Source organism: Podarcis bocagei (assembly GCF_964188305.1).
Source record: "Podarcis bocagei genome assembly, chromosome: 5".
Classification (NCBI taxonomy): Eukaryota; Metazoa; Chordata; class Lepidosauria; order Squamata; family Lacertidae; genus Podarcis; species Podarcis bocagei.
The window spans coordinates 68,824,710-68,837,656 of NC_138129.1; the positions used below are offsets into that span (position 1 = coordinate 68,824,710).

The 12,947-nt window shown below is 42.2% G+C and overlaps 1 protein-coding gene across 1 annotated transcript in view; it reads right to left on the reverse strand.

Annotated features, from left to right (window-relative positions):
- PIGK (phosphatidylinositol glycan anchor biosynthesis class K) overlaps positions 1-5,133 on the reverse strand; it is a 96,772-nt gene extending 91,639 nt beyond the window's left edge. The window contains exons 1-3 of the mRNA XM_081193851.1: positions 4,984-5,133; positions 2,771-2,824; positions 2,081-2,172 (exon numbers count right to left, since the gene is read on the reverse strand). Coding sequence (XP_081049977.1) covers positions 2,081-2,172; positions 2,771-2,824; positions 4,984-5,082 — 245 coding nt within the window. The 5' untranslated portion in view covers positions 5,083-5,133. The remainder of the gene's footprint in view (positions 1-2,080; positions 2,173-2,770; positions 2,825-4,983) is intronic.
- Positions 5,134-12,947: the final 7,814 nt, after the last annotated feature.

The window sequence follows — 12,947 nt, forward strand, 5'->3', positions numbered from 1 at the left end:
GCCAGCAGAGTTTGGTGAACTCTGCAGAAGTCAATGCTGAGACATTCGCAGGTGTACGCTACATCTTGTGTGGATGTTATAGAAGAACATCTCTGGACTGTGGACTCTAACAATGACCAGCCAGCCAGAGCTGAGAAATTTCAAAACAGCAGGCTAGAACACAGGGAAGATGTAAACTCTAGAAATAATAAGACATGCAAACAGAAATAAACAATCAACACTGTATTCCAGGATATTCCATTGTATGTCTCCACTCCATCCCGTTTTCTAGTTTTTCCTCTCATGAGGCAGTCAGCATTCTGTGACCACTAACCCAGTTCTGTTCTTATTGAAAGATGGGTGTGTAAATGGGTGTACCAAAAAAACACCAAACAAAGGTGGAATTTACACACATATAAAAACCGTTCTGAAAATGCTTTTTTAAAAACCGTTTTTAAAAATACATTGAATTTTCCATAAGGATGGCCATCACCATCTAGTGTCACCTTACATATTGCACTTAAAACACACTTAAAACTTGTGTTTTTGCAGCTGGGAAGCTGAATTTGGATTCATAGCTAGTATAACATCTGAACTGGGATCCAAGTGCCTAATGCAAATCCTTACCCACAACACTACACTAGTCCTTCTAAACAACACAGAAAGTCATTTTCACAATGCATATGTTAGTGACTGGCAGGCTGACATGTCACAATGAAACCATCTGCAAATTGTATTGATGGCTGTCAGGGTCCTTTGTTTATTTTTTTGGCTGAAGAGATGCACTAGCAGAATCAGCACAAAGGGAACATAATGCATCTGAAAGGAAATACACATGAAGCAAAGAACTGACAAATAGTCTGTTAAAATTGGGAAAGCAGAGAATCAGATGGCAGCAGAATCATCCAAAAGGTGAGGGTAGGGTTCAAAAAAAAATCCCTTGGGGGGGGGATGTTATATGGAATTTTCAAGTGATCACACCTTTTCACACAGTGCCTTTGAAAATCCTTTGAACCTTCAAAGATCTCAGTAGGAATGCCTCAGAAATTTAGCTGTAGAAAGTAACACACTTCAAAACATGGGACCTATTTGGTCTCCTTTGAACATGCAAACGTCTTTGTTAAAAAGAAGCAAGCATTCCATTTAGTTTAAGACCTTGCCGATTAATCATTTGATGTGTTAATTAAGATAAAATCTTTTTTTAATCAAGGCATACTAAAAAGGCAATATGTTTTCTGGAAAACTTAAAGTCAAGTATAGCCACATATATTTAGCAACTACATGCTTGATCTATGGCCTATTCCTACATATCTATTGTAATTCTATGCCAGAAATGTAAGGTTGGAAGTGACTGAAAATCAGCCTACTCAATACAAAATGAGAGATAAACCATACACTTGGGTCGCAAAGCCTTTCCTTTAATCCAGACTCCGACATGTTTCAGTCACAGCCACCTCAGCTGATGATCAGCTGGAATTTAACAACTGGAAGTCCATATTCTGAGCATCCGGAAGGTCACTAAGGGTCAGTGCAAACATAATGCCAAAGATCTTTTAATCATTACGAATAAATTATAAGCAGGTTATCAGCATCTCCAGTTTTTCCTCCTTCCTGGAATAAGTTGGACCTACGGTCTTAACATCTCCTTAGTCTTACAACTGCAACTTGTTATCTTAACCATCTACAAAACCTAACTATGATAGAAAACCTGGTTAGAATGAACCATAGTTAGCACCCGTGGACATACAGCAGCAAGCAAGGTGGGCACAGACAACATCAGAGCCTAATAATAATAAAAAATGTTTATACCCCAGCCACTCTGGGCTTCCAGCAAAATACAAAAAAATAATAAAATGTCAAACATTAAAAACTTCCCTGCCTCTCTGGGTACTGGGGTGGGGGGAATGTTATCTGGAATTTTCAGGGATGTTTTCTAAAAGTTGTGTAATTCTTTTATTTCCCTGACATTTGATGGAAGGGCGTTCCACAGGGAGGGCACCCACTGCTGAGAAGGCAGACTGACCCCTTCTCTCCCCTCACCCCCCAATTTTACATTTGTCTTAGTACTTTAAAGCTGTAGACAACCTCCATATTTTCTTACCTATCAGGAATGCCTAGTCTCTTGACACTTCTGTAAACTGAAAGGGTATTGGCCACATGGCGGTAGTTAAACCAGAATCGAGACGTGCACACCTAAAAGGGTCAGGAAAAAGTAAGCATGTGTGGATATATTTATGGTTAGAAAACGGTAGAATTAATTCTACAGCCATAGCCCCAAAAAACTATATGAGTGCAGAAGGAAGAACTGTGCATGCAGCCAAATGTTTCTTTGGAGCTTTCACCAGATGCTTCTTATGATTCAGCAGAAAGCTTCATTTTGAACTGAGAAACAAATTCTGTTTTCAGTAGCAAGAGGCTGCAATAAGAACTCTTAAAAAACCCAAAAACCTCTGCTCTGTGTGCAATTCTCCCATGTGCACATACAGACTGAATACATGATTCTCCCATGCCACTCTGGGTACTGTGGTTTAGGCTAATATGAGGGGCATTTTTTCTCATTATGTTTTATTTTTAAACAAACAAATACTAGTTACAATATTTTCATTAGAATTATTTATGCCCTTCAGAAGCTTAGTGGATATAACATTTTGGGATGGGATCCAATCGTCTATCCCACCCTCCACCCCCACGTGCAAGCAAAAAGCATTTCCATACACCATCAAAGTGGCAATATTTTGGAATATTTGTGCACATTGATCATGGGGAAGTGGATAAAAATGTAGAAACTTACCAAAACTGCCCAGTTGTTTGTATGTCCACTTCTAAAAAACTGTTCTGCTTGATCCTGAAGAGAAAACAAACAAAATAAATGCAAGAAACAAACTTCCAAGAACACCGATTGTTGCTGACTGCTTATTGATAAACAGGAAGGATTTGTGCCACTGCAGTTTGCCACAAGAACCAATTCTGTGAATGCTGCAAAATCTAACAGTAGCTCCAAATTTTTACAAACAGGACTACAGTATAGGAAGTTCCAGGGTTCAAAATAAAATACCTGAGCAGAACTGAAGTAGGAAGCCAGTTTGATTCACAAGCCAATTTACCTATTTTAAACTGGGCCAGACCTGAAGATGCTTACTGCCAGACTACAAATTATATTCACTGTAGAAATTAGGTTGTTTTAGGCTTGGAGGAGAAAACTGGACAATAAGCAGAAAAATAAGTCATTGCTCCTGCCTCAGTGTGCCTATGGTTCCCTCCAGCTTTCTCAGCCTGTCTCCACAGGTGCCTTCAAGTGTTCTCAATAGGCATTGCTCAATTACACATGACTATGTTTCACACAGCAAGTGTTAATATGAGGACGACTCTCACACAGGCTGCTGCTATTATTATTCCTATTTCATATATGAATCACTTCCTAAGAAGCATCTTGAAGCAATTTCACAACACAATAAAAACATATATAAAACAATTTCATATATAAAATCAGTTACAGACCATTACATCCATAAAAACTATTTCAAATCAAATACAGACACCAACTGGGGTATCTCCACACAGAAGGGCTGTTGCAAGTCTCCCACAGACCTCCAAAAAGCCTGTCTGACATGTAACTTGGGCAATTCCAAGATACCCAACACACTAAAGGCCCAATTCCAACACTGTGTGGAGCAGGCCTCCTTATAAGCTAGTATCTGCAGGATGCCCTCTCCTGTAAAGCACAGTGTTTGATTGGAAATATGTAGGAAATGAGGCAATATTTTAGGTATCCTGGCCTTTATGGCATACCCCCAAGCATGTGCAAACATTCTCTATCTTACCAACTGTTTCAAAAAGCATTAAACTGACAAAGGTGAGGTGTTATCAGTGCCATATGGAATCTCCACACTCACAGATAGCATACCTTCAAAAGCCAGGTGCTAAGACATATGCCTAGTGATATCACTGCCTATTTTTCATTGCCAGCTGAATGAAGTGGCTTAGTTCTGGATTGGCCAATATGTTTTGGTCAGCTGTAACTGAGGAACATGTCTGTCTGTTCTGGTTTGATTTCAATAGGCTTTTAATTTGCTTTGTCATGCATTTATAGTTTTAACATGCAAGTGCCTGTGCTTGTAAACCACCAGGGCATAACAAGTGATAAAGGGCAGTATAGAAATTAAATTATTATTATTATTGGTAAACAAACGTGGGGGAGATATTATCCCATCCTGCCCTCCTTGCGTGCTCTCTGGAAGTAACAGGATGCTTGGTTTTATTGACTCCCAAGTCTGATCTGGCAGGGCTGTTTTTACCTTGTTATGAATATCTACACATATGCAGAAAAGAAGATTGAATGGCTGGAACAACTTCCATAGGGGAAAAGGCTATGTTTCCTTGTTTAGGCACAGTACGAAAGATTTAGAGTTGCACAGGTGAGCATGAGCAACTGAGTGGCTGACCCTTGCCTTGGCCCACCTGAATGCCTGCCCCGTCCCTCTGCGCTGCTAGCAGCGCCTCCAGAGAGAGAGGAGCAAACAAGCTGAGGCGGCAAGGTGTGGCGATGATCAGTCCCACCTGTTTACTCATAAAATGCAACCCACTACCTCGCTGGGAAGACTAGGCTGGGCTGGGCTGGAGGACGTCTCCAAAGCCTTGATCCACAACCTGGAACCGACCCTGCTGCAACTGGCTCTGGTGCGTGCGTAGGAACTGTTCCGCAAAGGTGCATTTCCACAACCAGAGGTTTCTACTGTACTTCTAAAGTTGTGCTTGCTTTTATTTCGCTTTTAACGTCTTCTTAAGGGACGATTTTCATCCCTGGCAAAAGGCTCCTGGGTTACACAAAGTCACTCACTCATAGCAGCGAAGAGGAGACACTGGGAACGGAAAGCTCAAATGCTAGTTTGAAATGAAACAGAAGGGTCGGGGAGGGGAAAGAACCAGGAGCAAATCCCTTGCGCAGCCGCGCAACTCAGCTCAGCTAGCTCAAGCCAGCCGGCCCCCCTCGCCCCCGTCGCGTACCTGGATTCCGTCTGCGATCGCTAAACTACAGCAACCCAATAAAAGAGATATTACTATTGCTGCAGGAAGACTACACCGAGGCGCGATGGAGGCAGCCATATTAAGCAGCTCTGACGACCAGGAAGAAGGAGGAGCTTTGGAAGCAGCCGGCTTTGCCGCGCCTCCTCTTTTTAAAGGTGGCGACGCGCTCTTGCCGGTAGCAGATCGGTCCGTGCGAGAAATGACCAATTCATAAACCAAGAACTCATACACTGACCACTACTAATGAAACATATGTTGTAGATATTTTCCACATATATTGTGCTATTTTTGTGATATACAAATGACGTGAGCAAACTTGGTATACTTATTTGTGTAACATTATTCTTGTTTATAAAACCCAATAATAATAATAAAGAGAAATGATTCAGCTTTCGCCTCAGTGCACGGCTAAGAGTTGCTTATTTCCGATGACTCTTGGTCATTGCGATTTCCGACTAGGATAGTGGGAGTTATGGCTCAGTTGGCTGTAGTTGAGTGGTCTAGAAACCCACGTGTATATAGGGTTAAAGCCCTGTAAACGCAAAGTCACTCTGCCTGGGACAAGGATTTATTCCCCTCTCTCTCTCTCTCTCTCTCTCTCTCTCTCTCTCACACACACACACACACACACACACACGGGGTTTAAGCAAACTAATTTCCTGCTCACTGGTGCAGATGCAAAGCATTCCACAACGAAACTATGACGGTACTGCAGCCCGATCCAATGTAGGCTTTGCAAAGAGCTCCCATCAGAAGGCAACGGTGTTGCAGTTAGCTAATGAAAGGCATAAGTTATCATAGTTCCCCACACACACACACACACGGGTCATTGGAAAATCGCTGAGGGTTTTGTCAGCTTCCCCCCCCCCCCCCAAAAAAAAAGAATCCTGGGAAATGTAGGTTACCCTTCATGGGGCTACAGTTCCCTGCACCCTGCTGTCAGGAATCTAGTGATGGGATAACATCCTTCACCAAGCTTGAAGCATCAGGCCAGATTATGGGGGCCAGGGCATAGATAAAAAGGTGGACCTTCCACATCCGTCTCCAAAGGTCTGTTTTGTATGAGGAATACTGATGACAGCCAAGAACAACACATAAACACAACCTCTGGTGGAATTGCAAATCTCTGAAGCATTACAGGAGACGACGTTGATCTGAGTATAGCTTTACCAAGTCCGCTAGCTAACTAGCTAGCTAGCTAGCTAGCTATTTATTTATTTACAGGTAACTCTCCATTTGCATGTGTTCCCCTTCATGGATCACTGCCTTGCCGTGGTGAAGGGGCTTGAATAACTCAGAGAAGCTATGAGCTATGCCGTGCAGGGTCACCCAAGATGGACAGGTCATAGTGGAGAGTTTTGACCAAACGTGATCCACCTGGAGCAGGAACCGGCAAGCCACTCCAGTATCCCTGCCAAGAAAACTCCATGGACAAAGACGACAGGCATGTGAAAGTTATGACACTGGAAGATGAGCCCCTCAGGTCGGAAGGCGTCCAACATGCTACTGAGGAAGAGCAGAGGACAAGTACAAATAGATTCAGAGCTGATGAAGCGGCTGGGCCAAAGCCGAAAGGAAGCTCAGTTGCGGATATGCCTGGAAGCGAAAGGAAAGTCCAATGCTGTAAAGAAAAATATTGCATAGGAACCTGGAATGTAAGAACCATGAACCTGGGTAAGTTGGATGTGGTCAAAAATGAGATGGCAAGAATAAATATTGACATCCTGGGCATCAGTGAACTAAAATGGACGGGAATGGGAGAATTCAGTTCGGATGACCATCATATCTACTACTGTGGGCAAGAATCCCGTAAAAGAAATGGAGTGGCCCTCATAGTCAACAAAAGAGTGGCGAAAGCTGTACTGGGATGCAATCTCAAAAATGATAGAATGATCTTGATACGAATCCAAGGCAGACCTTTTAACATCACAGTAATCCAAGTTTATGCACCAACCACTGGTGCTGAAGAATCTGAAATTGACCAATTCTATGAAGACTTACAACACCTTATAGAAATGACACCAAAGAAGGATGTTCTTCTCATTATAGGGGATTGGAATGCTAAAGTAGGGAGTCACGAGATAAAAGGAACAACTGGCAAGTTTGGCCTTGGAGTTCAAAACGAAGCAGGGCAAAGGCTAATAGGGTTCTGCCAAGAGAACAATCTGGTCATCACAAACACTCTTTTCCAACAACACAAGAGACGACTCTACACATGGACATCACGAGATGGGCAGCATCGAAATCAGATTGATTATATTCTCTGCAGCCAAAGATGGAGAAGCTCTATAGAGTCAGCAAAAACAAGACCTGGAGCTGACTGTGGCTCAGATCATCAGCTTCTTATAGCAAAATTCAAGCTTAAACTGAAGAAAGTAGGAAAAACCACTGGGCTGGTAAGATACAATCTAAGTCAAATCCCTTATGAACACACAGTGGAAGTGAGGAACAGGTTTAAGGATTTAGATTTGGTGGACAGAGTGCCTGAAGAACTATGGATGGAGGCTCGTAACATTATACAGGAGGCAGCAACTAAAACCATCACAATAAAAAGGAAATGCAAGAAAGCAAAGTGGCTGTCCAATGAGGCCTTACAAATAGCGGGGGAGAGAAAGCAAGCAAAATGCGAGGGAGATAGTGAAAGATACAGGAAATTGAATGCAGATTTCCAAAAAATAGCAAGGAGAGACAAGAAGGCCTTCTTAAACGAGCAATGCAAAGAAATAGAGGAAAACAATAGAATGGGAAAAACCAGAGATCTGTTCAAGAAAATTGGAGATATGAAAGGAACATTTCGTATAAAGATTACCATAATAAAAGACAAAAGTGGAAAGGACCTAACAGAAGCAGAAGACATCAAGAAGAGGTGGCAAGAATACAGAGGAACTATACCAGAAAGAAATGGATGTCTCGTATACCCCAGGGTAGTGTGGTTGCTGACCTTGAGCCAGACATCCTGGAGAGTGAAGTCAAATGGGCCTTAGAAAGCACTGCTAATAACAAGGCCAGTGGAAGTGATGATATTCCAGCTGAACTATTTAAAATTTTAAAAGATGATGCTGTTAAGGTGCTACACTCAATATGCCAGCAAATTTGGAAAACTCAGCAGTGGCCAGAGGATTGGAGAAGATCAGTCTACATCCCAATCCCCAAGAAGGCCAGTGTCAAAGAATGCTCCAACTACCGCACAATTGCACTCATTTCACACGCTAGCAAGGTTATGCTTAAAATTCTACAAGGCAGGCTTAAGTAGTATGTGGACCAAGAACTCCCAGAAGTGCAAGCTGGATTTCGAAGGGGCAGAGGAACCAGAGACCAAATTGCAAACATGCGCTGGATTATGGAGAAAGCTAGAGAGTTCCAGAAAGACATCTACTTCTGCTTCATTGACTATGCAAAAGCCTTTGACTGTGTCGACCACAGCAAACTATGGCAAGTTCTTAAAGAAATGGGAGTGCCTGATCACCTCATCTGGCTCCTGATAAATCTCTATGTGGGACAAGAAGCTACAGTTAGAACTGGATATGGAACAACTGATTGGTTCAAAATTGGGAAAGGAGTATGGCAAGGCTGTATATTGTCTCCCTGCTTATTTAACTTATATGCAGAATTCATCATGCGAAAGGCTGGGCTGGATGAATCCCAAGCCGGAATTAAGATCGCCGGAAGAAATATCAACAACCTCAGATATGCAGATGATACAACCTTGATGGCAGAAAGTGAAGAGGAATTAAAGAACCTTTTAATGAGGGTGAAAGAGGAGAGCGCAAAATATGGTCTGAAGCTCAACATCAAAAAAACGAAGATCATGGCCACTGGTCCCATCACCTCCTGGCAAATAGAAGGGGAATAAATGGAGGCAGTGAGAGATGTTACTTTCTTGGGCTCCATGATCACTGCAGATGGTGACAGAAGTCACGAAATTAAAAGACGCCTGCTCCTTGGGAGAAAGGCGATGGCAAACCTAGACAGCATCTTAAAAAGCAGAGACATCACCTTGCCAACAAAGGTCTGTATAGTTAAAGCCATGGTTTTCCCAGTAGTGATGTATGGAAGTGAGAGCTGGACCATAAAGAAGGCTAATCGCCGAAGAATTGATGCTTTTGAATTATGGTGCTGAAGGAGAGTCTTGAGAGTCCCATGGACTGCAAGAAGATCAAACGCATCCATTCTTAAGGAAATCAGCCCTGAGTGGTCACTGGAAGGACAGATCATGAAGCTGAGGCTCCAATACTTTGGCCACCTCATGAGAAGAGAAGACTCCCTGGAAAAGACCCTGATGTTGGGAAAGACTGAGGGCACAAGGAGAAGGGGACGACAGAGGATGAGATGGTTGGACAGTGTTCTCGAAGCCACAAACATGAGTCTGACCAAACTGCGGGAGGCAGTGGAAGACAGGAGTGCCTGGCGTGCTCTAGTCCATGGGGTCACGAAGAGTCGGACACGACTAAACGACTAAACAACAACTCCATTTGCATGTGTTCCAAGTGAGACCCCCCCCCATTTTTCACACTGGAAGGGGGCAGGGGCAGGCTTATGCGCATCCCACCAATGCACACAGTACTTCAGAATGCAACCCCCACATAAATGGGGAGTTGCCTGTATTTATTGAATTCCTATACGACCCTTCATCCGACGATCACAGGGTGGCTTACAATATAAAAACACAAAAATACAATGCACAAACAACAACACCCCAACACACACACACACACACACACACACAGAGAGAGAGAGAGAGAGAGAGAGAGAGAGAGAGATTTTGATTAAAAGGCCATGTATAGTTTAATTAGTCAAAGAACTGGGAGAAGAGGAATGCTTTTGCCTCATGTCTAAATATATGCAGTGAAGGCGCCGGGTGAGCTTCCCTGGGGAAAGCGTTTCACAAATGGGGAGCCACTGCAAAAAAAAAAGGCCCGTTCTTATGTTGCCGCCCTCAGGACCTCTTGTGGAGGAGGCACACAAAGGAGGACTACAGATGGTGATTGTAGGGTCTGGGTTGGTTCATATGGGAAGAAGATTTCTAATGGACCAGTGGAAAAATTAGCTAAAAGACTTTTAATTAAATTGATTGTGGAGGCAGAAAATACCTACAAAGGCCCTGTATCAAAAGGATGATGTGCACAGTATACTGTATGCCTAATAGCCTGCTCTGTTCACCTGAAATAATGCATTCTTCATTTGCTCTGTGTCTTAAAGACCTTTGATCTGATCCGGCAAAGCTTCTCTTGCAATCAAATAAATTAGCACCAAATTTGATAAGATTTGCAAAACACTGAAGGACAGATCTGTGCAATCTAAACCTTATTTAGAAATGAAATAAATGGAATCCTGTCATCTCTATGCACAGGGCCAGATTTAGGTTTGATGAGGCCCTAAGCTACTGAAGGTAACGGGGCCCTTTATATGTCCAGCTGTCCTTTGTCAACAACAAATTGTCACTGTTTTTTTTCTGTTGAATATATGCTATATGGTAATTTATGGACCTAATAGGTATCTAAAGCCATTTTATTTGTTTTTTAGCTTATAATTTGGAAATGTACATCCAGGGGTTTTTTTCCTTTAAATTTTTTTTGGGGGGAGGGGCCTGAGAGAGTGAGGCCCTAAGCTATAGCTTGTTTAGCTTATACGTAAATCCGCAACTATCTATGCATCTGAATAATCTATTATATAAGCTGTTTTGTTAATTTGTCCATTAAATACAAAGACAATATAAGTCTATACCACTGCCCTACGGTAAGGAAATCTTGATTCTTCCACCAGTGTCCTATTTTTAGTCCTATTGTTGCTAGCAAGAAAATAAGACAATAAGTGCTGCTACTAGTCTTGAGCACAACTGTTAAAATTTGTAGGTGTCAGCTTCAAACCCTCAGGTACCTGGCTTTTTCCTAGCTCTGGAACATGATTGATTCTTTTATTAAATCAGAGCCGAGTCATTAGTGCCCATTTCTGGTCCAAACAAAAATGACTACACAGCAAGATGCCAGCAAAAGATTGTATGCTGGAATAGAAGGGGCATTTAACCCAATTGTTCAGCACTAAACACCTGGACAGAGACTAAATGTACTATTATTAGAACAGTGAGAAGTTTCTGGGACAACATGGCTGTTCTTTGTTTCCTTTGAATGTGAGAGCAATGAAAGCTGAAGATGTGTTCATAGTATCTTCTTTATTTACATGTACCCAAGCAGAGCCTCTTGGAAGCAAGCAGACTCTTAACCAATTTTCCCAAAGAGCAATTTGGACAGCCCCTCAGCCCCAAGACTACATGCCCAGGCTGAATCCAGCAAGCAACTCTCCAATCTCTGTCATATTTCAAAATGAAAAGTGCTGCTTCTCTTGCACACCTGCAAAGCACAGGTCTCAAAGCCCACCTCTGCCATTGAATTATCCATTCAGGAAATCCTCCACAATCATTAATCAACATTACGAGTCTTTTGTGAGGTTTCTAACCACTCATTCACTATGAACAAGCCAGCCAAAGCAACTTCTTAAACGATAATGGAAGAGAAAACATATTTGGTGAGAGCTTTTCTTAACCACAGTGCGTAACACATTCCCATGCTGTCTGCTCTTGGGAATTTTTTTAAGACTGAGGGATGCAATGGAGCAAAAAATGTTAATTTGGCATTTTCAACTCAGTGAATTCAAGTGGGCACTTTCCCAAACGTATTAAATGAAGGATTCTTTTTAGGAAACGCATTTTTACATATTTACCAAGCACTTCGGAAATAATTTTTTTCAGCTTGTATTGTTGCATTTACATGAACTGACATTTCAAGTTGCCTTCTCAGGATCCTCAAAGGGTTCCCATACCTTTATGAGTTATGCAGGAGGAAAATTAAAAGTCCCAAGATACAGTTTCTCTTGACACTGGAACTTTGTGCTGGGAAAACCAAACCTGGAGAAATTCTTATACATTCAGAATCATAGCTGTCCTTGCCATTTTCTTTGAAAACACACCAAAAAAACTGCTACTAAAATCATTATACATTTAAAACTCACGTAAATCTAAGACAACTGACTGCCAATATTTACTAGAATTCTGCAATTTACCGATGTGAGCCCATATGCTATAGCAGTGCTTAGAGGACTGGATTAGGAGACCAGATTTTAATCCCTGCTCAGACATGAAGTTCACTGAGTGACCTTGGGCCAGTCGCTGTCTCACAATCTGTCCTATTTCAGAGTTGTAAGATAGAAGAAAATTGGGACAACCAAGTACACTGCCCTGTTCTCATTGAGGAAAGACTGGCTAAAATTTTAAATACTGTACGTAACTAAATTACAACACTGCACAGGACTACAAATCCTGCTCACCCCCATTATTCAGGGTCCAGTTAATGTGGCCCTAGTCTCTTCAAAAGGTGCAGAAGTACATTTGCTGGAATGTTCTGCTGTGGTGACTTACTGTATCACTGTCTAATTTAATTGTTATTTGCATACATAATGTAAGTCACCTCAAGAACTTCGATTAGAAGGCAGGATATAAATATTCCTAAATATGAATAATAATACATAATGAGTATAATGGTGATGTACAATGCTATATATGTTTTTCTTTTTACTTGTGGGATACGTAAAAGCCAAGACCAATCTTTGGGGTATATGAATGAGATGCAACATTACAAAAGCCAATGTCTACTTCCATAGTGAGGCTATTCTTTCCTTTCCTCTCCTCTCCCCTTCAGCCCCCTGTATATCTCCAAAATCTGGTCCAGAGAGTTGGGGGTCCTCTGGAATAAATGGAGGAGGGGTGAATAGGGGTTGCAGAAGAGAAGCCAGGACATTTGGTAGATGTTAAACGGGTTGCATGATTATGTATGGGACACGGGTGGCGCTGTGGGTAAAACCTCAGCGCCTAGGACTTGCCGATCGTCAGGTCGGTGGTTCAAATCCCCGTAGCGGGGTGCGCTCCCGTTGCTCGGTCCCAGCGCCTGCCA